This window comes from Gobio gobio, assembly GCF_949357685.1.
Source record: "Gobio gobio genome assembly, chromosome: 5".
NCBI classification, from domain to species: domain Eukaryota; kingdom Metazoa; phylum Chordata; class Actinopteri; order Cypriniformes; family Gobionidae; genus Gobio; species Gobio gobio.
The window spans coordinates 49,540,094-49,566,636 of NC_137101.1; the positions used below are offsets into that span (position 1 = coordinate 49,540,094).

Here is a 26,543-nt window from a genome sequence, read left to right on the forward strand (position 1 = left end):
AAACTCAAATTATCAAATGCTTTAGTTTATTTTATTTTTCAATCTAAAAAACATTCAAATCTCCAAACGTATGTGGTTGCAAAAGTGTGAAAATAATAAAATATACATTTTATTCAAGCCATCATTTGTCTGAGTTTCATTTCTTATGTCTGATCATGTTTTAATATATATTTATGCATCAAGACAAAAGGCAATATTTTATTCTGATTGGAGATCAGTTTGAACATCATATGGACCTGCAGCCCATTTCTACGGGTCATGAACAGGGTTATGAACAGGCATTGTAGTGCTGTCAATCAATTAAACATAATGTATTGTGTTGATTTTATTATTGTTTTGGTTGTTTGACCCATAATATCCTGTATTTTAATAAATAAGGTTTCACCTTAAAAAATTTACCTTTTTCTTGATGAAGACACGAGAATGTTTTGATTCCAATTTTCATACCACAAAAAAACTACTAGCCTAACTAATATAAAGTTAAATGTACAAAGGCAAGGCAATGGTGGTGAACAAAATATGAAATGGGAGTAAAATATATGTCAATGCTTTTGCGTTCCCCCACTCGTAAATAACTTAAAAGGTTTGTGAGCGAACACAGAGTTTCTTGAGGGAACAGAAGCGCACAGAAAGAACACAGTCGAGAGGAAGACAATTGTATTCAGAACAAAAACATTCATTTAGCTGAAATATCTGCTGATGGATGCACTGTAACGCAATATTATGATATTTGTTCATAAGCAGATTGTGGAGACATTTTAATTGTCCACGATTAAAACTTGTAATATCGTACACCCCTATTTTTATTTGCTTTTACAGAAATGTATGCATACAAACAGCATTTGTAATTGAAATAATTATGTACAACAATAAGTAAAATAAATGATTGTCTATTTAATTGAATCAGTATTAATATTAATCAATATGAATGTTTATACAGTGAAGTTTGCCAAATCTAAATGCATATAGTGATAAGTGAATAAAAGTAATTATCTGAAGAAGAAAAAACTGCAGTGACAGTTTGCGCAGTGATTTTTATATATACTGTATTTACAACTTTATGGACATTTATTTTGTTTGTGGATGTTGACATCAAGATGTGTGAAAGTTGTAAACTATGTGAGCTGAAATTATGAAATATAACCTATTGTTGTGAGTCATGTTAAGACAATGAGAAGATATATTTTAGGTAGTTTAATAATTGATTACATTTAAGATTTATTTGTATTGAACATTTAGTGGATTAAATATGTCTACATTAGATTCAGAGAGATTTGTAAAAAATGTAATGGTTTTGTTACATTTTCTTTTTGTTTTTTTTAATAGGTGTTAATTGTTGGCCGTGTCACACACACATGAGCTACCTTACAGAAACGGTAGAATATCAAGGCTCATCAATGGAGACACAATCGTGTCACACTGAAGATTGCACTGGGAATATTAAAGTACAACTATGAGACAAGTTATTTAGGAAGGTCCTGTTTTGGGAAGACGTACACGATTTCCAATGTAAGCACAAGAATGTTTGCTGGGAAATTATATTTGACAACGAGTCGTCTTGCTGAAATTGAAGTGGTGGCCCCTTGCCTGGGTGGAAGGCAAATATTGACTACCCGATTGATGAGGGAGAAGTCAGGAATACTGAAGGCAGGATCACCTCTGTTGAGGTGGCAGTGTCCCGGCGCTGTTGAAGATGCCAGGCTTGGCAGGAGGTGTATGATGGGAAGGCTCAGTTCCATCGGTGTCTGCTCTGCAAAAGACTGCAGTATTTGCAAACGTATGAACCAACTGTGGAAGCATCCGTGACATCATCTGGTGAATTTGGGGAACAAGAGCTGATGTTGTCATTAAAAGTCATGTTCATCATGTATATGTAGTTGTGGGTTTTGATGGCTGCACAATTTAGAGAAACAATACAAATTGTAAGTGTATTTATTTTTAAATAACACAAAGAACGATTATAAAGAATTTTTGGGGGGTTGTTTATAAGTTATACAATTTATCCTATTATAAACAATTGACATTATTGCTGAAAGATTACAATAAAACATTGTTATAGTACTATTTTGTTATAAAATAAATTATTACATTTGAAACATAATAATAGTAATAATGATTTTATATAAGTTGTATAAAATAATTTCACACAATAAGTTGTTAACATGCAAGGAATTATAAATACTAAAAAGGTTTAGGACAAAATATTTGAAGAGAAATGTGTAACAGTAATTGATGAAATTGTTATGATTCATGTAAAGTTAAAAAGTGAGTCCGTGTTTGTACTGTATAATATTTGATATATTTATGTAGCGCGCTGATACTTTTAACTGTCGGTATTTATATGTATTTACATATTATATAAATAATTTATTCCCCTAAACAATACCGTTTTAACTTTTAGACAAAGTCTCTCAGTCTTTACTAGTTTCCTAATATTTTCAACACATCATTGAACAACATGTATTTAAATATGTATTTCGCCAATACATTCAACTCTGAATTTCTGTCATTTCTTTTATTATTTGTATGTGTGCACTTCTGTGAATGTGGACTTTAGTGATCGGGACTTTTATTTTGGTGTGATTGGTGTGACGTCATAAGGCTGCGCCGCGCTCCTGCATGTGATTCTGCTGAAGAAAGGTTTGTGTTTTAAGCGTTTAAAGTGTTTAAAACTATAGAAACCATCTTCAAAGTTTTACAAGCAACGCAGATTGAATGATTTATTATTAAATCTAACATTTATTAATGTTGTGTGAGTAAAGTAACAGAATAAACTCATGAGTAACAGAAGCAGCGACTCATTTCTCTCTCTATCGTGAATCAGTTCATCTTATAAACATGAGTTCAGTCTCTGTCGACTCATTTCTCTCTCTATCGTGAATCAGTTCATCTTATAAACATGAGTTCAGTCTCTGTCGACTCATTTCTCTCTCTATCGTGAATCAGTTCATCATATAAACACGAGTTCAGTCTCTGGAGAGTAGAGATGAGAGAAACTGAGCTTTATGAAACTCCGAGTCTATTAAATCAATTTCTTTGGAAAATGATTCAGTGATTCAAAGCGCTTTATTGTTTCTATCTTGATTTCTACAATCATTAAATAATAAATATATAGTGTCTGTGTAATTTGTTTTCTTTTATTAGTTTGTAGTGCTAGTTTTCAGTGTTACTGAGTCTCTTGATACTGAAATAGAGCTGATTGAGACACTCAGAGATTTAATGTGGATTTATTTTTCTTTCTGTTAATTATTCTCGTCTTAAACAGGACAAACACACAGAAAAACTCCTGGAGAAGTGACTGAGATCATTAATAAAGATGGTGTTTATTAAAGAGGAGAGTGAAGACCTGAGGATTGAAAATGTATTCAGTTTGAAACATGAAGAAACTGAGGAACAAACAGTGAAAGAGGAGAGAGAAGACGTGAAGATTGAAGAAATATTGAGAGTGAAACATGAAGAAACTGAGGAACACACAGAGAAAGAGGAGAGAGAAGAGATGAAGATTGAAGAAACATTGAGAGTAAAACATGAAGAAACTGAGGAACACACAGAGAAAGAGGAGAGAGAAGACATGAAGATTGAAGAAACATTGAGAGTAAAACATGAAGAAACTGAGGAACACACAGAGAAAGAGGAGAGAGAAGACATGAAGATTGAAGAAACATTGAGAGTAAAACATGAAGAAACTGAGGAACAAACAGGTTGGTTTCATTCTTAAAGCTGAACTCACTCATCTGATATTTTCAAGTCTACACGCTCACAGATCCTCTCATTATAACAAGCAAAGCTTATACTCGAAGTAAATAAGTGATTTTTTTGTGCTGTTAGATTCATTGGTTTATAGAGGGATTTTCTGTCGATCACTATAACAGCTGCACTGCTTGCTTTCTGTAGTCTAAACTACATTCACAATTTGAAGAAAAGTTTTGTCATGTTTCTTAAGAGGACCAGCGTCCACATATACCGCAAAGTTTCAGGAATGACAAGCGCTTTTAATTGACTGAATCCGCTTTCCTGTTCTGCGAGTCACTCCTGAAATGGCCTAGACCAGGTAAACCCAGCCCAAACTGAAGGCGATTTGATTTCGCCCTGTACCTCAGGCTGGAAACTTGTACATATTTCTGTCCTGCTTCTGTTACACATTTGTGGGGACCAATCAGAAACCGGCTTATTCACCTGGCGCGCTATTGGCGGGTTTAACACAATGACAGATAGTTCGGTGCACGCGTGTAACCGAGTGCAATCTTTAACAGTTCACAGTCGTCTTGTTTCAAGCGTGGAACACACTTCAATCCGAGATCCCACACGAGTATATCAAATATTCAGTCCATGTTATCACAAGATTCAAACGATAAATGCCGTTTTGATGCTCTATGTGGCGTGACTGATCACTGATCACAGTGCGTGAATGCGATCATTTGTGAACGCGATCGATCATCTCTTCCTAAAGAATAAACATGAATGACCACCTGAAGGTATGCTGAGCAGGGACGTCACTAGGATCAGAAGGCTTAGCCCCCAGGGTATTTGTAACTTGCGTTTGCAAAATCTTTGCACTCACATCTAGAGCTACACTTATGCCAGCAACCAGTCAAGAAACCAAGATGTTAAAGGGATAGAAACTTCATAATTTACTCACCCTCAAGTTGTTCCAAACCTGTATGAGTTTCTTTGTTCTGCTGAACACAAAAGAAGATATTTTGAAGAATGTTTGTAACCAAGTAGAGAGAGCAACCATTGACTACCATAGTATACTTTTTCCCTACTATGGTAGTCAATGGTTGCTCTCTCTGCTTTGTTACAAACGTTCTTCAAAATATCTTCCTTTGTGTTCAGCAGAACAAAGAAACTCATACAGGTTTGGAACAACTTGAGGGTGAGGAAATGATGACAGAAGTAAACATTTTTGGTGAACTATCCCTTTAACAAGTAAAACGTGACAGACATATCCTCTTCTTCCATTTCTACTCTGTTAAAGAAAAGTTATGTTAGCTTTTAGACACATCAAAGCTGCATGGGGGAGTTTCCTTAGGGCAGACTTTGCTCCTGATGAGTTACTATAAGCAATGCCTTAAATGCTCTCTGTCTGCTCATGTAAATGTCCTCTCTATATAAGATAAGTTGTCCACAGAATGCTATTTAATTACACAGAACCGCATGTATTCAACCCACTTTTGAGCTAAAATACAATTATGCAGCAGCTAAACCTAAATTGAGCTGAAGCTATACAAATACCACAGCTGTACAATTTTCACACCCTATACTAAATGTACCCTATACAATAGCCTACTCATCTGGATTGAAGCAGCAAACATTCAGTGTAAGTGTAAACACATGACATTACATTATTTAATATTTGAATCACAGCATCGACAACTAGGGTTGCCACCCGTCCCGTAAAATACGGAATCGTCCCGTATTTACAAGCAAAACCAATACGGGACGCGATTTGTTCCGTATTTTACATAGGTCCACACACATAGTTCAATAAACACACAAGGATTTTGCAGTTTGGAGAATACTGATAGCAAATATAAACAAATCAATTTCATAATAAGTAGTACAGGAGCTCATTTGTGCGTGATTGCGTTTTAGCGGCTTTGTTGTCATAGCGGCGGAGTCTCGAGAACATGCCCTGTGCCGTGTGTTGTAAACTTGCGCGTTTTTTAAAAAACATGTCGAGCTTGCGTCGCGTGCGTTCACCGTTTAAACGCAAGAGGATCTCCAGATATAGAGCTGAATATCAAACAGGTATCAATGGGTCTGTCCAGTAACTCATGATGAACCTCAGGCCAACTGCACACTTTGTGAGAAGCATTTCAGTTGCTCAGACTGACTGACTTAAAGCAACAGCGGTGACAGACACATCTGTGCTTCTAAAGGTAGCCTATAGTTTTTTTTAATGGATAATATATTCATATAATATTCCAAACATTATCAGAGCTTGGCAGACAGAATTATTATTTTTTAGACAGGTTAATTAATAGATTATAGCCTAATATATGTAATTATTAATTTATAATTTAGCTAATCATACATAACCAATAATCCTGTCATATAAAGTTTATGACATTAAAAAAAATTAAGATAAAAATGGGACAAATAATTACATGATAATATAGTCATAATTTAAGTAAATTAATTTTTAAAAATGAAATTTTTATTTTTTAAAAAATTACTGGTTCAGAATGGCTGCTTAAAGGGACAGTTCACCCAAAAATGAAAATTCTGTCATCATTTTCTCACCCTCAAGTTGTTCCAAACATGTATACATTTCTTTGTTCTGTTGAACACACAGGAAGATTACTATGAAAGTCAATGGTGCCCCCAAAGAAGCCTGGTTACAAACATTCTTCAAAATATCTTCTTTTGTGTTCAGCAGAACAAAGAAACTCATACAGGTCTGGAACATCATGAGGGCGAGTAAATGATGACAGAATTTTCATTTTGGGCTGAACTGTCCCTTTAAAGTGCAACAAATAGGCTACTAAAGAGTTCTTTAGAAATAAATAAAATAATCAAATGTAAAATAATATAAAATGTGTTCTGTTGCAAGTTCACATACTTGATCTAATGTTTTCTTATAGTTTATTATTGAGATGTCAAGTTGTCAATGTAGAAATAATCATTTAATGACGTGTTTTTTTTGGGGGGGTCGTGAATGGGTGTCCCTTATTTTGCCACACCAAAGGTGGCAACCCTATCGACAACCCAAGTGCATTTTACCTCAAACTTGCAACTAGTTAGCTTTCTAAAGTAGCAATCACTTCTCGGGTCAACATTAATAAAGGCCTTCTGAAGCGAATCGACGCGTTTGTGTAAGAAAAATATTTATATTTAAAACTTTATCACGTAAACTTTCGACCGACCGCCTTCCATGGTAAAGTGTTGAAAGTTGAAAGTAGGCAACAGTATGCAGGTGCTGTAACAAGTCTCAGTTAATCTAACACAGAACACACAGGACAGAACTTTTATTTTTTTCATAAATTAGACAGAAAATGAATAGAATGTTAAGTGCTATTCTTGATTGGTCAGGTGCTGCTGGAAGAGATGCGTTTTTAGATGTTTTTTGAAAATGGCTACAGACTCGGCTGCTTGAATTCAGATAGGCAGGTCATCACAGGGTGGGGGCGGTCCAGGAAAAGGTCCGTGAGAGTGATTTCATGCCTCTTTGGTATGGCACCACAAGGCTTCGTTCACTGGCAGAACGTAAGCTCCTGGAGGGTGTGTAAGTCTGGACAAGCGAGTTTAGGTATCTTGGTGCAGAGCCAGTGGTTGCTTTGTAGGCGAGCACCAGTGTCTTGAATTTGATGTGAGCGGCTATTGGCAGCCAGTGGAGATTGATGAAGAGAGGTGAGACATGCGCTCTCTTCGGCTCGTTAAAGACCACCCTCGCCGCTGCATTCTGGATCAGTTGCAAGGGTTTGATAGTGAGCATAGAAGAGCATTACAGTAGTCCAGTCTGTAGAGAACAAGAGCTTGGACCAGGAGTTGTGTGGCCTGCTCTGATAGGAAGGGTCTAATCTTTATAATGTTGTATAACGCAAATCTGCAGGACCGGGTTGTTGCAGAAATGTGTTCACTAAACTTTAGCTGATCATCAATCACAGCTCCAAGGTTCCTGGCTGTCCTGGACGGAGTTATGGTTAATGATCCTAGCTGAATGGAGAGATGATGGTGAAGTGCTGGGTTGGCTGTGACCACAAGCAGTTCTGTCTTTGCAAGGTTGAGTTGCAGGTGATGTTCCTTCATCCAGGCAGAAATGTCTGTTAGGCAGGCAGCGATACGAACACCAACCGTGGGATCATCTGGTTGAAATGAGAAGTAGAGTTGAGTGTCGTCGGCATAGTATCACGGCACAGTGATAGGAAAAGCCATGTTTCTGAATGACAGATCCCAGTGATGACATGTAGATGGAGAAGAGGAGTGGTCCAACACTCCTCTGTTATTAACACCCCAGAGCCGCGTGGAGCAGTTATTTGATGGACAGATGCACTTTTTATGGACTTCAAAAACAGAACAACTATGAATCAAATTCTAATGCTTGGATTAGCCTGGACTTTTGTAATATAACTCAGATTTGATTCGTCTGATAGAAGAATGTCATATACACCTAGGATGACTTGGGGGTGAGAAAATGATGGGATAATTTTCATTTTTAGGTGAACTATCCCTTTAATAAATGCATTCTGAAGTGAAACGATGGGTTTGTGTAAGAAAAATATCCATATTTAACACGTTATAAAGTAAAATACCTGCCGGACTTCCTTCTGTATTCAATTTACGAAGTAAATGCAGAATGCGGTCCGCCGGAAGCTAGACAGTGGAAGGATGATGGTAATATCTGTCTGATAATTGCATAGCCTATAACAGTCACAGTCCGGAAGAAAAGATAGAATGAGCAACCATGTTTAAACAATGAGGAACAATTGAAACACAAGGTAAGAGATCATACATAATATGAGAAATCAAAATAAGATGAGCAAAAATCTCAAACTTTACTGTCAGTACTGGGCTCACAGATCACTCTGTGTGTGGATGACCATGTCTGTCTGAAGACCCATTTTTGAACCAGGAAAGACCCAGTAATACAGGGGTCTCCAAACTGTCCTGCAGAGTTTAGCTCCAACTCCAAATAAACACACTTGAACCAGCTAATCAGTATCTAACTAGGGCCTAACAAAACACTGATTAGCTGGTTCAAGTGTGTTTATTTGGGGTTGGAGCTAAACTCTGCAGGACAGCGGCCCTCCAGGACCATGTTTGGAGACCCCTGCAGTAATAAGTCCTGCTCTGCTGCCATCTACTAGCTATAGTGGTAATATAATGTCTTTTTTTGTTTTGCTACATCTTAAATTTAAATTTAATCATTTAGCAGATAATTTTATCCGAAGTGACTTACAAATGAGGAGAGCAATAGAAGTAATTAATCAACAATAGGGTAACAATATACAAGTGCTGTGATCAGTCCCAGTTAGGACAGTACATGTAGCAACTTTAAAAAATATATATAAATATGGAATAGCAAGTGCTAATATTAATGGGTCAAATGTTGCAGAAGTGTCTTAAAAATGGCTAAAGACCCAGCAGCTGGGTTGAGAAGGTCATTCCACCAGCAGGGAACGGTCAAGGTAAAGGTAGGTGAAAATGATTTTATGCCTCTTTGGAATGGCACCATAAGGCATTGTTCACTGCAAGCTTCTGAAGGACACGTGGGTCTGAAGTAATGAGTTTAGGTATAGGGGTGCAGAGCCAGGGATTGTTCTGTGGGCAAACATCAGTGCCTTGTATTTGATGCTAACAGCTATTGGCAATCAGCATTTTACGTTACATTTACATTTATGCATTTGGCAGACGCTTTTATCCAAAGCGACTTACAGTGCCCTTATTACAGGGACAATCCCCCTGGAGCAACATGGAGTAAAGTGCCTTGCTCAAGGACACACTGGTGGTGACCGCTGGGATTGAACCAGCAACCTTCTGTGTATCAGTTCCATGGTTTAACCCACTGGACCACCATCTCACACAATTTTATGAGAGGTGTGTAGGCCTGTCGCGATAGTCAATAAATCAATTAATCGCACAATTAAAAAAATGAGCTCGATAATTTTTCGGGCCGCGATAATTTCCAGCGTCCGTTTTTATATCCATTTTTGCCGAGCGTTACATTATATGATCACGCTCTTATACATTGTAACAAGACACAAGAGAATGCGCTGTATGTCAATGTCCTGTCTGTGTGGCTGCGTCTCATGTCAGCTAATCGAGGGACACTGACACACACACACACACTCTATGCACAGACAGACTCGCGTCAGTCTCCTGCTCACATCGAGTTCTCTTTTGCTCTTGAACAAACAATAACAACAACACAGAGAATTTTGAGTATTCTCATATTAGGAGTCTTAAATTAGTTAAATAACGTCTTAAATTAACTTAAAGAGTTGTGAGGTAATGAGATGCGCGGGACAGCGCGTCAGATCCGCGTCATGTTCGTCAGCGGCCGATCTTAAAGTGACAGGAGCACTGATGATGCCTGTCATTAATGTTCATCAAAGAACAACGGCAACAGAGAAAATTGTAGCTTTAATGATTATTAATCTATATTTCATTTATTATTTATGAAAGGCCTCCATTGGCACAATGCACTGTACACTCTCAAGACCCATAAAAGACGTCGTTACAAAGTCCATCTCACTACAGTGCAGGTTCAATAATAACTTTATGAAGCGACCAGAATAGTTTTTGTGCTAAAACCTAAATAACGAATTATATAGTGATGACCAATTTAAAAACTTCTAAGCGTTATGAATCAGCGAGTCGATTCATGATTCGGATCGCGTGTCAAACTGCTGAAATACGTGACTTTGGCGATCCAAACCGCTGAATCGACTCCCTGATTCATGGCGCTTCAAAGAAGCTTCATGATGCTGTTTTTTAAAATCGGTCAACACACCGGGAAACTGCTTTGTGCGGTCTTTTGCTGTTGTTGGCAAATGGGAATTTGCGTACTTCATCATGGTTTCACCGATATCTATGGTTTCTCCACGGGGTTTGCAGCGTTTCGATGACGTTTGTGTCGGGCAATTACGTCACTTCAAAACGTTCCCATGGCAACAGGGGGAAATGGCGGCTCTTGTGTAAAGTAAATGAACATTTTTCAACTTTCTGCTAATATATATGACTTTTTTGCAGTGAAAATGCGGGGATTATGAAATCATGCTAGCCCGCATATTTTGCACTCGGAAATAGGCAGTTTACGTGTCGAAAGTGCGGCGTATTTGAAAAAAATGCGGCCCCCCGCATAAATATGCGGACTTTGGCTGATTATGCATTAATACATTAATACGCATAATCACGTTTTCCTGGAGGGACTGTCAATCGGAATAAAAATGCCCAAACCTAATGAAACCTTAATCGGCTTGAGAGGGGTGGGATAAACCTTTCCATGAACCGATCAAATGAAAAATTCCACCATGTAAACAACCTGATCCAATTACTTTGAGTGTGCGTCTTTCTGTAACGTGATATACAGCACACGCCTCCACCAGCACACGCCTCCACTACTGAAGAGTGCATACTGCAATATAATGTTATATTGCTATATAATGCTATAATGTTGACTGAAGTGTTAAACTTTTTATTTCGTAATAAGTTATGAAGATAATGTTGGAATAATCTCATCTGTAAGTGTTTGTCCCAGGCACTTTCTACTTCAACTGTGCCTGGCAGAAGAATTTATTTTTCTGAGGTGTTTCTTACAGCAACACCAGATCGGTTTAGATAAGGACTCATGTAAACTATCCACAGAATCGTTCAATCAGAATGATTTTAATCGGAATGACATAAAAGTGTGCATGTTAACAGGGCTTTTGAAGCGCACACTCATACACACGTCACTCGCATACAGAGAGCGGAGATTGCGTTGCACATTCAGGAGCACAGAAACTTGTTATAAACGCCGCCCCATGACTTTTAGCAATAAAATAGCTAAGTTACTGGATCACTTCATTATATTTCTCAGCAACGATGGGGTTACATCGCTATTTTTAAGTAATGAACGCACATCTTCATTAACCCCTAGGAGTCTGAGCTGTTTTAGGGCCCTTTAGAAGTTTTGACATTCTCTTACATTTGTGTTTTTTTCAGTTGCTTATAAACACATCAATGGCAAAAGTGTAATTACACTGTATTCAGCACAAACTGGGCTACCATAATATGTGAGCAATATGTATGTACATGCTTGTATTTTTGAGAGAATAATGTTTATGCATAATTTTTGAAAAATTGTGTTTTGAAAAGATGTGTTCACAAGACCTTTGATTATTGGGTGTTTTTGCATTGAGTTTTTGCTTCAAAATGATGTGAGAATCATTGAGCCTACACATTCACATTAAACAATATATTAATTTACATTTTGTAAAACACTTTCTTTACTCAGGCCTTATGCCAGTAGGTGTGAACGAACCATGAATAATGTTGTGATCACTCCTGAGAAACAAAGACCTGCATAATAATGAGCTGCATAATAAATGAGCTTCAGGTAGGCCTGCTAGATTTTAGGTTTACTAGAGAAGTACAGTAACAGAAAAAAAATAGTTTTCTGGGGGGAAATCTAAATGTTTTTTACTTAAAGCAAGCTAAATTATCTGCCAAAAAAAGAAACAAGATTTCAATCAGAAATGTTTTTAAAAGAAGAGCTAAAAAAACAGTAATATTGTGACACTGAACCCAATTCAGTATTCAATAAATACAAATAACTGAATAATTGTTAATGATGAATGTTATAAGTAAAATATTTGGGATTTAAAACAACATAATGCAATGCAATTATGATTTCAAACAGTATCTGGTGACTTTAGGTTGATTGGGACACTTTTTCCCAGTCATTTCAATGGCAAATATTTTCTGAATCATTTGGAAATGATCAAATACACACAATGCTCAAATATCATTTTGAGCTTCAGTCAGAAACACGTGAAATGCATGAACCAGCGCTAAGGCTATTGTCTGCTATATTGGTATCAAATATACTAATATATTTATTATACCAGTCTGTTATATTATATCAAATATATTAAAAACATTTATTAAAATTACGATACAATTTATACAAAACGAAATTCACTGTAAAAAAGGCAATTAATACTCAAATATCATTTCTATCTTCAGTTCATTTATAAGACGCTTGGCTATTGTCTGTTATATTGACTTCTTATCAAATAAGAAGCAACTATATTAAAAACATTGATTAAAATTAAGATACAATTTATACAAAATGAAAACAGGTCAAATAAATCTTGTCTAAACAGTCTTGCCATGTTGCATCAGGATTTATATATTTTTTTATTAGTCTTTTTGCATTTCATATTCACAGATGCTAACTGAAGAAACTTACCACAATCAGCCCTGAATCAGCTTTCCATGAGGAGAATTATTCCAGGATTATTACTCAAACCGATGTATCTGAACCATAGCTTCACTAGTTGTGTTTGTATGAGTTGATGTGTGTATGGGCGTCGACACATGGATTGCCTGTACTTGAATCTGAATGAGCGTGCGGTCAGTGGGCGTGGCCGCATTAGCGGGTAATGACCCCCAATTTCCACCGGCTGCGTTACGGCTCCGTCACGGCGGCGGAGTCAATAGGTTTCCATTAAAGTCAATGAGTGTATTTCCACTGAATGCGGTACAGCTGCGTTCCGACTCCGGCGATCCGCAGCCCTCCGCATCAAATACGCAGAGCTTCTATTTTTGCCGGATGCCGGAGCGCTCCGCAGCACTACAGGGCAGAGTACGCAGGACAGGAAGTCGAGTGACAAAACAGAACAGCCAGAAACAAAATAAAAGATCCATTTAATTTTCAAAATAAAATATACCGCGCTCATTTTTCCCTACACTACACCTTGAAAACGTCATAATGGGCGGAGACAGGCTTGTTTTAACCCTGTTGACACGATGGATGAAGAAATGCTGATTATTGAGGTACAGAATCAATCCATCATCTATGACCCCTCACATCCTTTTTATAAGGACAACATTAAAAAGGATGCGGCGTGGAAAACTATAGCAGAAGTGATTGGTGTGGATGGTAAGTCACTATTTTTGTCCAAGAAATAAAGATAGAAAGCAAATAGCTAGTTATGTACTCGTAATGAGGAGTTATATAGCTATACAGGTTAAATATTGCGCGATCACACCAGAATTCGCGAGATTACATGGGGCCTCGTGACGTCAGCTGTCAGTCATGACCGCAGCCATTCCGCAACAAATCCGGACCTGGTGGGTATTGACGGACGACGGAACACGGAGCGGTCACGCAGCGGAGCCGTTCCGCAGCCGGTGAAAATTGGGGGTGAGGCCGTAATGGGTTGACTGATATCTCTCACTTTTCACACAGATTACATAAACACAGAATATTTGTTTTCAGTTTGATTTACATGATTTAAAACCTGACATTTTAACGTTTCTTTAGACATTTGTCTCATGTTTGTGTGTCAAGTTTTCACTAAGCTACAGGTCATTTTCTGAAGAGAATCAGATTAGACATCATTGAGAGAGAGGCTGAAGATCACGAATCATGTTTGTTTCCCTTATTTTGCAAAAAGCCCAACAATTTGTTTTTATTGTGACTGTACACAAAAAAATAGAAACTTAACAGAATATGATGTATAACACTTGCATGAATGATAAAAAAAACTACAGAGTTATTTGAGTCTCTTTGGCCTGATAAGAAAAAAAGAGAGCCAATCTCGCCGGCGCTGACCGCCGACTCAAGGAGGTTAAGTTGTCAATGTTTTGTCAGTTGTCAAGAGGGCTGACCTCTTGTAACCAAGTAGCTCCCTTTTTAGGTACTAAATCATAATCGGAGGCTGACATGCTGCTCTTCTAGTATACTCTCAGACAGGTGTTGTTGTTGTGCGCGCTAGAGAACGTAAATGCGCCAACTAGGATGGGTTATATATCATACTACCCTATACCCTGCTATTGATGCTTTAAATGTCTAAATTGTTTTATGTCTGTTTCTGCCCTAGATCTCATGGCATTGAAAGAGGCAAGTCATGAACTCAATGAAACGGAAGAAGAGAAAGACCATTATGATAAACATCATGACTTCATGACTGGAGAAAGTTTGACACAGGCTAAAAAGACTTCCTCACAAAAAAGAGCTCAAAAGACAGGAACTAAAAGTCATTTAACCTGCCCACAGTGTGGAAAGAGTTGCATAAATAAAGGAAACCTTAATGTCCACATGAGAGTTCACACTGGAGAGAAACATTACACCTGTCAACAGTGTGGAAAGAGTTTCAATGAAAAAGGAAACCTTAAAGTCCACATGCGAATTCACACTGGAGAGAAGCCTTACACCTGCCCACAGTGTGGAAAGAGTTTCAGAAATAAAGGAAACCTTAAAGTCCACATGAGAGTTCACACTGGAGAAAAGCCTTACACCTGCCAACAGTGTGGAAAGAGTTTCAGACGTGAAGGAAACCTTAAAGTCCACATGCAAATTCACACTGGAGAGAAGCCTTACACCTGCCAACGGTGTGGAAAGAGTTTCAGAAATACAGGAAACCTTAACTATCACATGAGAGTTCACACTGGAGAGAAGCCTCACACCTGCCAACAGTGTGGAAAGAGTTTCACTCATAAAGAAAGCCTTGACAGTCACATGCGAATTCACACTGGAGAGAAGCCTTACACCTGCCAACAGTGTGGAAAGAGTTTCAGACGTGAAGGAAACCTTAAAGTCCACATGCGAATTCACACTGGAGAGAAACCTTACACCTGCCAACAATGTGGAAAGAGTTTCACTCATAAAGAAAGCCTTGACAGTCACATGCGAATTCACACTGGAGAGAAGCCTTACACCTGCCAACAGTGTGGAAAGAGTTTCAGAAATAAAGGAAACCTTAATGTCCACATGCGAATTCACACTGGAGAGAAGCCTTACACCTGCACTCTGTGTGGGAATGGCTTCACACGGAAAATAAGCCTTTGGAGACACATGAATATTCACATTGGAGAAAAGCCGTTGACGTGATCAATTTTGAATTTTACAGTGTGGGTCAGATTTAAAGATAACCTTAATGTCGAGGTCAGACTGCACGATTTTTCAAACTGGTCGGATCACTGCTCTTTTCACACAGTGGTAGCATTCAGTCTCTGCTCTTTTTGTCCATATCGCCCAGCCCTACCTTGAACATATGCATCAGTGGAAAACATAGAGAAACTTGTTCAATTTCAAAATGGATGTCTTGTTGAGAACTTGCGACATATGCATTAGGAGAAAAACAACACGCTACACAATTCTTCCTTACAGGGATCTTCTGTCATCTGCGTAATTATGTGTTCAAAATGCTTTCCTCTCTGTCTCTCTCTCAATGTAATCCTCACACTCCTGTGTTCAGGCACACTCTGGCTGAATAATAATACAAATGATTATGAATATTAATACTGAAACTAGTAAAATGTTAGTCTTCAAACTGTTTTACTTGTCATCAGTGTGGAAAGAGTTTCACAGATAGGAAATGATAACTCACACCAGAGAGAAGTTCCCATGTCTTCAGTGTGAGAAGAGTTTCCCATATCAAAGAGACCAGAAACAGCATTTGCAAACTCCTTCTGGAAAGAAACGGCAGTGTTTATCAGTGTGACAAGGTTTAAAAAAGCAGCCATTTCAAAAATCAACTGATTTGTCTTTTGCCATCACGCTTACAAATACACCTGAAAAGTCATGCAGATCTGAGGCTCTGCCATTTCAAATGGCACCAGAAAATATGTATCTGTGTGAAATTAGGGCTATATTAAAGGTGGCCTAGAATTAAAAATAATTGAATTAACCTTGGCATAGTTGAATAACAAGAGTTCAGTACATGGACATCACATACAGCGAGTCTCAAACACCATTGCTTCCTCCTTCATATGTACATCTTGTTTCTAAAAAAAAGCCCCGGAAAAAACGGGCGAATCTCAACATAACACCGACTGTTGTGCAACAGTCGGGATAATTAATATGTACGCCCCAACATTTGCATATGCCAGCACAAATAAGGCCAAGCGGAACTGCACAGCCGAATCATCGAGAGTTCTGCAGGTATTGTATTGTGAAGAAACAAGCATCAGGTGAGGATAACGAAAATGGCAGATAATGGAAATAAATGTTATGTTCCAGGCTGTGCAGGGGACGTGATGACTTTTCATACCCTTCCCACAAAACAAAACTGTCAACAGGCATGGTTGATGTTCATCTATAACCGGATAATGCGACAATTTAATTCAAAGTTGTTTATTTGCTTGGCCCATTTCACCACGGACAGTTTTTCTAATCAGGGACAATATCAAACAGGCTTCGCTCAGCGTCTGATACTGGAGAAGCGGCAATTCAAACTACACTCACCTAAAGGATTATTAGGAACACCATACTAATACTGTGTTTGACCCCCTTTCGCCTTCAGAACTGCCTTAATTCTACGTGGCATTGATTCAACAAGGTGCTGAAAGCATTCTTTAGAAATGTTGGCCCATATTGATAGGATAGCATCTTGCAGTTGATGGAGATTTGTGGGATGCACATCCAGGGCACGAAGCTCCCGTTCCACCACATCCCAAAGATGCTCTATTGGGTTGAGATCTGGTGACTGTGGGGGCCATTTTAGTTCAGTGAACTCATTGTCATGTTCAAGAAACCAATTTGAAATGATTCGAGCTTTGTGACATGGTGCATTATCCTGCTGGAAGTAGCCATCAGAGGATGGGGACATGATGGTCATAAAGGGATGGACATGGTCAGAAACAATGCTCAGGTAGGCTGTGGCATTTAAACGATGCCCAATTGGCACTAAGGGGCCTAAACATCCCCCACACCATAACACCACCATGTTCTCATTCTGTTTACGCCAAATTCTGACTCTACCATCTGAATGTCTCAACAGAAATCGAGACTCATCAGACCAGGCAACATTTTTCCAGTCTTCAACTGTCCAATTTTGGTGAGCTTGTGCAAATTGTAGCCTCTTTTTCCTATTTGTGGTGGAGATGAGTGGTACCCGGTGGGGTCTTCTGCTGCTGTAGCCCATCCGCCTCAAGGTTGTGTGTGTTGTGGCTTCACAAATCTTTGCTGCATACCTCGGTTGTAACGAGTGATTATTTCAGTCAAAGTTGCTCTTCTATCAGCTTGAATCAGTCGGCCCATTCTCCTCTGACCTCTAGCATCAACAAGGCATTTTCGCCCAGAGGACCCAGGTGAAAAAGAAATATATTTAAATTGTGCTTATTTTGACATACTTAATATATTTTAATTATACTGTACTAAGTACGTATTACATGTATTATTTTGAAACAAGTATATTAAGTGTACTTTTATATGTATTTAAGACCAATTTTAAGGTAATTGCAATATATTTTAATATACTTAATTGTGCTAAAATGGAACAACTTTAAGTATATTTAATGTAATTGAATTGCATTTCTTTAAATTGTATTTGTAATACTTTAAATCTGTACTACAACTACAGCTGAAATATATTTTTAGCTTCTTATTAATGTGTTCCCAGTATATTTTACATATAATATTAGTTCATTAATAATTTATTAGCAGGACACTATACGACCCACTATTAGTATATTAACAACACATTATTCAGTATGACAATAATATATTTTAATGTATTAAAAATACATTGAAAAATTTTCATTCTTTACAATAACAAACAGTAAAAATAAACTATAAAAACATATACACAATCTTTGAAAACTTAGGATATTCAGTGAACATCACAAAGCATATGTTAATTCTTTAACAAAGTTTACATAAAATAAAAGTCATTAAAGTGCATTTACAACAAGCAACAGCAGCAAACATTTGAACCAAGAAAAACTATCCAAATCTAGTCACCATCTTCATGACTTCATCCCTCAAGTGGAGTGGGAGTCAACTTCGAGTTCGACTCATTGTTGCATTTTCTGCGAATCAGGGCTCGCTTTTATTACAGTGTCTGTAAAAGGGGGAAAATATATATATTTTTAATATTAAACCAAAATTAACCACTGTTAAAAAAAAGCAACACAGTTTTGACATTTCCCTGAATGTTTTAATTTGTTCAGATAATAAAAATGAAATATAAAATGTTAATCTAAATACAGAGTTTATGAATAAAATCCCAGGTGGAAATTCATACTATTAAATGTATTAAAATTGTATTTGAGTATGTTTTTAGTACAATCTAAATATAATATAAACATACTACTTGCATTCGAAGTACATTTTTAATACATTTAACAGTATGTCTTTTCACCAGGGATATCTACAGCAAATTGCAAAAACATGCTGAGCAACTGTGAAGTCTATATGGTATATCCCTATTATCAAAGCAAAATAAGTAAAAAAAAAAGAAAAGGCAATTTAACCATTTAGGTGAAAAATACCTTGTCAACAAGTATAATAATAATGTATTATTATAGTATAATAATAATGTAATAATGTATATAATGACAAATGCTAATCTTTATTTTTAGCATAATATTTGTTTTATTCAGTCCTCTAGACTTAAAAAAAAAGGGAAAGCAAAACAAGTGATGATGTACAGGAATTATACATACCTATGAGGACATTCACCTTGTGAGGGTCCAACTGGTCTTTTGAGCTTTGAATCCCCAATTTTCCAGTAAGTGTGCATCTTCCTAGAGTTTCTTTTCCAAAAAGTAAAGTGGCCAAATCTTGTGTAAAAAGAGAAACTCGTGACCTGTTCAGTCTGTCATAGATTCTCTTGGGAACTTTCACATCAGAATCAGCAAGGGAAATCTGTGTAGAATAATAAACAAGTAGTATTATAAACTTGTTATTTTATGATTCAAATAAAAAGCAGCCACAGTGCTACTGGGTTTTCTGAGGTGGTCCTGTACAAAAATACAGTTAAAATCATAACAACTGTGATTTTTTTTTAAATGATCATAACATATTTTCTAACCATTTCTGAAGATTCAGGAGGACACAGCTCACTTGAACTTGGGCTTGAGCTGTATGAGCCTCTTTTCATGGACTCTAACACATCTTTGAGAGATGCTACTATCCCTGGAAGCACTACAAGACAAAATTAAGTTGCATGTATGTTATACAGAGTTAGGGCAGTACAAAAACCAGTTTGGGTTTCATTGGATAGTTCACCCAAAAATTAAAAGTTTATATTTATCTTCTTACCCCCAGGGCATCCAAGATAAACATGACTTTGTTTCTTCAGTAGAACACAAATTAAGATTTTTAACCATTGCAGTCTGTCAGTCGTATAATGCATGTGAATGGAAACCACATCTATGATAGTAAAAAAAAAAACATGAGCAGACAAATCCAAAGTAAACCCTGCGGCTCGTGACGACACGTTGATGTCTTAAGACATGAAACAAATCCTTTTTTTTTACCTCGAATACCATCTATGTCCTGGGCTGGATTTCCCGAAACGTTCTTAACCCTACATCATTCTTAAGCCTTGTTTATACTCTGCGCGTCCGCAAGAGCGCGAGGGTGCGTGCGGCAAAAATGACGTTAGCGCGGAGTGGGCGGTCGTGCGCATTGGATGCGCAAGACCCCATTTCGGCTGGCGGTGTGCAGCGCATTTTTTGTAACAGCGCGTGCGACTCCGCATCCGAAGATGAACGATTTGTAGGCGAATCTAACCGAACATGACGTCTCATCACACCGGCACCCAGTTTGCACATACCAAGGTGCTTATATTTACAAAATGAGTCCACAAAAGCAGAAATAAGCCCTTTTAAATAACGATCCAAGTTTAATTAAAAAAAATCACAAAAGGACTTCCGGTGTGGCGCTGACGCAGATGGCTGCTTGAAATAACGTCTCCAGACCGGTCGATTGTAATCCCCTTGAAAATACACTTGGAAAGTTAAAAACAAACTGGAATTTAACATAGAAGGGGAGAAGCAAAAAAGAGTTACAAATAAAACAGGCTCCAAATGGGAAAAAGGAGAAACAACCGAAGATATTGACGGTGGTGAAGATGGCAATAATGGTGATGGTGGGAAAGCAAACGAAGTAGTAGCTAGCTCTGATATACAGGCCATTCGACACGAATTACGAGCTTTTAGAGCGGACTTCAAAAATGATATGGGTGCATTTCGAGTCTCACTTCAGGATGAAATGCGGAATCAGCTGAACGACTTTAAAGAAGAAAACAATCAAAAATGTAAAGACTTCTCAGGTGAACTGCAAACCACGAACACCAGAGTGAAAGAAGCAGAACAACGCATCGCTCTAGACGGAACAACCTCCGTATCTAAGGAGTCCTAGAAGGATCCGAGGGAAGCAACCTACTAGAGTTTGTGACGAGGGTTGTAAAGTCGGAGCTTGACCTGCTATCCATGGAAACGGAGATTGGAATACAGCGCTGTCACAGAGCGCTCGCACCAAAGCCTCCCCGCGATGCACCACCCAGAACGCTGGTTCTCTGCTTCCAAGAGTTTAAAGTGAAAGAACAAGTACTGCACACTGCTTGGAAAAAGAAAGAAGTTTGGTTCGAAGAAATGAGGGTTTATTTCGACTCAACATCATCCAGAGATACTGAAAAAGAGGAAGGAATATGTGGAGATTTTGAAGGAGCTCAAATCCAAGGGGATTCGGTTTCATACACCATACCCAGCAAAACTGAGAGTGTTTTTTGAAAATGGTACCAAAACTTATGAGAATGCAGCAGAGGCAGTTAAAGACTTGAAGAAGAAAGGATTCTCGCTTGCTAACTTCAAGGAACCTGAACCAAAACAGCGGCGATTTACAACATGGGAAAGAGGGCCTCCTTATTGAAACCATATGTCTAGGTTCTGTTACACTTAAAGAGATTGGGGGAGAGAGAGAGAGAGAGAGAGAGAGAGAGAGAGAGAGAGAGAGAGAGAGAGAGAGAGAGAGAGAGAGAGAGAGAGAGAGCTAAGACAAAAGAAAAAAGGCCACACTTATATTCATGTGAAGAGGATTAAAATAATGAGGATAATGTGGGTGATTAACTAAAGGGTTAATGCTGAGATGTACATAAAAACCTATCAGAGTCTTCAATAAAAGGATTAACATCCCGTTAATTTATCTCCTTGTTAGTTTACTATAGGTTAAATATTATTATTATTATTATTATTTTTTTTTTTCTGAGCCTGTCTAAGTTGAATCTTTAAACCGGTTAAGTGGGAACGGCTTAGGAATTGCCGGTGCATCAAATATTTTGAGAGTATCTTCTTTTGCACTGATGAGAGGCCCTTGACGGCCTACTTTAAACCTCGGACTTGGAAGTCTTTTTTTTTTTTACGTTACTGTTCTCGTTGTTATGATTGTTCGTACATTGTTCACTTTGTTTAGGTTATCATGGGAAATGTTATTCAAAGTTATGCGAATTGAAACAAATAAATGCATAGTCAGGAATATAAAATAATTACACTTAATGTTAGTGGGTTACATAATCCGATTAAAAGGAGCAGAATTATTGCAAAAATGAAACGAGAAAGAATACAGGTAATTTATTGGCAAGAGACTCATTTACCTCCACAAGAACATGAGAAACTAAAGAAACTTGGTTTTCAAAACACTTATTACGCATCTCATAAATCAGGACGTAGAAGGGGAGTGGCTATCTTAATTTCTAATGCAGTGAATTTTGAATTTAAGTCTGAAATTAAAGATAAAGAGGGAAGATATATTTTAGTTAAAGGCAAATTGGATAATAACTAAGTAACGTTATTTAATGTATATGCTCCACCAGGAGACAATAAATCTTTTATTAAGAAAATATTTGATTTAATAGCCACAGAATCTTACGGAACTCTTATATTTGGTGGGGATTTAAATGTGCAACTTCAGCCTGGACTGGATACAACTAATCCTTCCAAAAAGAAAAACTCAAATTCTAAAATGATTCAAAGAATGATTAAAGAACTGGGGTTGATGGATATATGGAGAGAATTGCACCCAAGGGAGAACAATTTACATTTTATTCTGCAAGTCATTCTACATACTCAAGAATTGATTATCTATTTATGTATAACTCAGATAGACATAAAATTAGAAATTGTAATATTGGATCTAAGGATGTATCAGACCACTCAGGGGTATACCTTACTCTACATTTAGATAATCAACAGAAAGACACACTTTGGAGACTTAACACAAGTATCTTGAATGATATAGCAATAAAGAAGCAGATAGAGAATGAATTTGAAATGTATCTCCAATGCAATGATAATGGAGAAGTATCTCCAAGTACCCTGTGGGATGCTGCAAAAGCTGTAATTCGAGGCAGAATTATTGCTCTAACTGCTTTTCGTAAAAAAGAGAAACAAAAAAGATTATTAGCTTTACAGGAGGAATTGAAAAACTTAGAGATCAAACATAGCAAACAGAAAGACCCACAGATACTGATTCGATTAAGAAAAGTCAAACAAGATCTAAATGGGATCTATGATGAGGAAATAGAGAGACAGATAAAATTTGCTAAACAAAGGTTACGAAACGGGGCCTAAAGCAATGAAACTCCTATCCTGGAGGATAAGGAAACAACAGGCAAAAAATACAATTTATAAAATTAGAAACCCTAAAACCCAACAGGAATGTAATCGATTAAAAGATATTCAAAAATCTTTTGAATTATACTACAAAGATTTATATACTCAACAAAGTATAGTTTTAAATCTTCCATCAATAGGGGAACAACAGAATAAAATATTGCAGGCTGAAATAACAATAGAAGAATTAAATTATGCCATATCAAAGTTAAAGGCAAACAAGGCACCAGGCACAGATGGTTATCTGTCTGAATGGTACAAAATATTTAGACCCCAAGTAACACCTACATTGCTTAACTGCTTTAACCATATATTAAGAACAGGTAAAACCCCACAGTCATGGAGAGAAGCTGTAATTTCAATTATTCCAAAGGAAGGAAAAGATAAGAAGGAATGCAATTCATATAGACCGATTTCAGTCCTAAATGTAGACGATAAATGATTTGCTTCAATCTTATCTAAGAGATTAGAGGGTATCATCCCTGAGTTGGTGGATCTTGATCAAACTGGCTTTATACAAAATAGGCAAATACAGGATAATATAAGGAGAGCATTGCAAGTAATGAGTCATGTTGTAACAGAAAATATAAGCACAATGATGATGAGCCTAGATGCTGAGAAAGCATTTGACTCTGTTGGATGGGATTACTTGTATCAAGTATTGGCAAGATTTGGGTTTAATGATAATTTTATTCAATGTATTAAAGCATTATACTCCTCACCAGTAGCTAGGATAAAAGTTAATGGCCACTTGTCTGAAACAATCCATTTGGAAAGAGGAACACGTCAAGGTTGCCCCCTAAGTCCGGCTCTGTTTGCCCTGTTCATTGAGCCTTTGGCCCAAGCAATAAGAGAGGATTCAGAGATAAAAGGGATCTCGATTAGAGGAGATGAACATACGATCTGTATGTATGCAGATGATGTCTTATTGTTTCTGACAAACCTTAAGTCTAGCATCCCTAAATTGATGACCCTTTTAAAAACATATAATCTTTATTCTGGGTATAAAATAAAATATCCAAAAAAACACAAACCCTTATTTTTAATTATAGACCCTAATTTGCATATAAGAAGACAATATGATTTAAATTGGAAATCTCGGTCAATAAAATATTTGGGTATAACTCTAACAAAAGATATATCAAAACTCTTTGAATGTAATTATGGTCCTCTTAATAAGGAGGTAAAATCTGATATTTCCAAATGGACCCTGCTCCCATTAGATATGAGTCACCGAATAGAAATAATTAAAATGAACACGCTACCACAGATACTTTATCTCTTTCAATCACTACCTCTGGAAGTATCGCAAAAACAATTTAATGAATGGGATGGTATGATTTCTTGGTTTGTCTGGAATGGTAGAACACCTAGAATAAGGTACACAACTTTGCAGTTGGCAAAGGAAAAGGGAGGGAGAGCTCTACCTAGGGTTGCCAACCGTTCCGTATAACGCGGATTCGTCCCGTATTTGACACATAAAAGTCTTGTTCCGTATTGAACTGATACGGAACGCACTTTGTTCCGTATTTTTGAGAATCAATTCAGTGCAAATCCATGCAGGGCCGTTTTTAGGCATAGGCAAACTAGGCGGTCGCCTAGGGCTCCATCAGTAGGGGGCGCCAATAAGCGCATATCTGGCACTGTGTAAAGGGTGTCACGGCCACCCTTAAATGTTATTGCCGCCCCCACTAGTTCCCCCACACTATTGGATCAGAGAACTGTCAATCTGACGATTCCTATATGCCATCAGAGTAGGCTACTGTCAAAAAAGTTGGCGTTTGGAGCCTCAACAACGCCATTAGATCAATAAACTCGGTCAATGCTTTGGCAAGGTAACACTTTTTTTAACCATACAATAAAGCTAAATTCAAACTAAAGGCCAATTAAAATAACAGGTACAAATCTGTATTTTGTTAGGGCAGTATTTGTGGCAGTCTATAAATCACGCTGTGAATGGGCAGATAGCATTGCTTGGTGTGTAGCCTATGTTAGAGGTAAAATATAACTACACACTTACTTCAGCTTTTCATGATTATCAGTTATATTTTGACTCTATAAAGCTTTCTTCTCTTAACTGCACCTCCAAAAGGTTTTTGCGCCAATGCATTGTTAAAAGAATCAGTGTGTTGTGTAATTGTCCCATATAAAACTTTAGCGGCCAATTTAAAAATGGTATAATAAAATGTGCAAATTCACAACATGAATACATCCTTTATTAAATCACATTGACGAATGTAACGTATCTTTACGGATGGTGTTGATGCTGAATCGATTCATTCAGTTCTAATAGTGCTTAACACAAGCAGTGTCGTACACACAGAGGGCAAAGGTCACGTTATTTAAAGGGATAGTTCACGCATCAATGAGTAACAAAAACCACACTGAATCAGTATTTATTCTTATTACTTTAATGTGAAATGTACTAATAACACATAATAATTATGTAGTTATGTCTGAGAACAATTTCTTAGCAACTAGGGACTGCACACATATAGGCTATATATTATAGGCCTAGGGCTATACAGGCATCTGGCTATTCATTTGAATCCTTATTAACAAATATATACAAATATAATTTGGTATGTATGTATTTGTTAATTAATACCAGTAATACCAATAAGGATTTTGCCTAGGGTGTCCGAATGGCTAGAAACGGCCCTGAATCCATGACAGACATTTTCACATTTTTTACCGTTAAAATCACAGTCATTTTTTGCAGTGTGCGGTAGATAGGCCTACTAATTTCTCCCCGCTTGTCTATGATCAGCGAAGCGTTTTTAACATGTTGGAACATCGTTAGAGAGAATGCCCTTTTAATTGGTCGTTTCAGTCATTGTGAGTATGCTATATCTAAATGGATCAATTAATTTGTATCAAATATACAAACCCATACCCCCCCCCCCCCCCCCCCCCCCCGCTCTAGCTCTACCATGTCTTCAGGACTATTATTATGCTGCTCAATTAAAACCCTTAGTAAGTTGGTGTACAACAAGCTATGAATCAAGATGGAAAATCCTAGAAGTTTCACAGATGATACACCTATACAGTCGATACTTGGAAACAGAAATCTAGCTGAAAGGAGCTATAACAGACTGAGTACTTGGACTGTATTTACATTGAGGGTATGGTTTAGAGTACTGAAGAAATTGCAATTAGAGCAACAAGCTGGAGTCTTAAATTGGATCGCATTTGATCCAGGTTTTGAACCGGCCAGGGTAGAGAGATTTAAACAATGGGTTTGGAGAGGTATCACATCTCTAAAGGGAAATTACTGAGTTATCAAGAACTTTCAAATACATTCGGATTAGAAAAGCAGGACTTTTATAGATATCTGCAGGTCAGAGATTATTTTAACAAAAAAATGTAAAGTAAATTGACCGAAAAGTGTAATTTAATTACAATATTCTCAAATGCATACATATTAGAGGATAACAAAAAGCTGAAGAGAGAGAGGTCAAGAGAGCTGCCTGGAACAACGTTCGCTGTGC

General features: G+C 37.4%; 1 protein-coding gene across 1 annotated transcript; it reads left to right on the top strand.

The window, feature by feature from the left end:
• Positions 1-2,579: 2,579 nt before the first annotated feature.
• Positions 2,580-15,990, top strand: LOC307126689 (uncharacterized protein). Its single transcript, XM_079817332.1, has 3 exons — positions 2,580-2,640; positions 3,266-3,701; positions 14,535-15,990. Exons 2-3 carry the CDS (start codon positions 3,317-3,319, stop codon positions 15,542-15,544), a joined length of 1,395 nt encoding a protein of 464 aa, XP_079673458.1. The 5' UTR covers positions 2,580-2,640; positions 3,266-3,316; the 3' UTR covers positions 15,545-15,990.
• Positions 15,991-26,543: the final 10,553 nt, after the last annotated feature.

Coding starts and splice junctions, on each gene's coding strand:
- LOC307126689 (XM_079817332.1), top strand. CDS start 3,317: ATGGTGTTTATTAAAGAGGAGAGTGAAGACCTGAGGATTGAAAATGTA. Junction 3,702..14,534: donor AGAAACTGAGGAACAAACAG/GTTGGTTTCATT, acceptor TTTCTGCCCTAG/ATCTCATGGCATTGAAAGAG.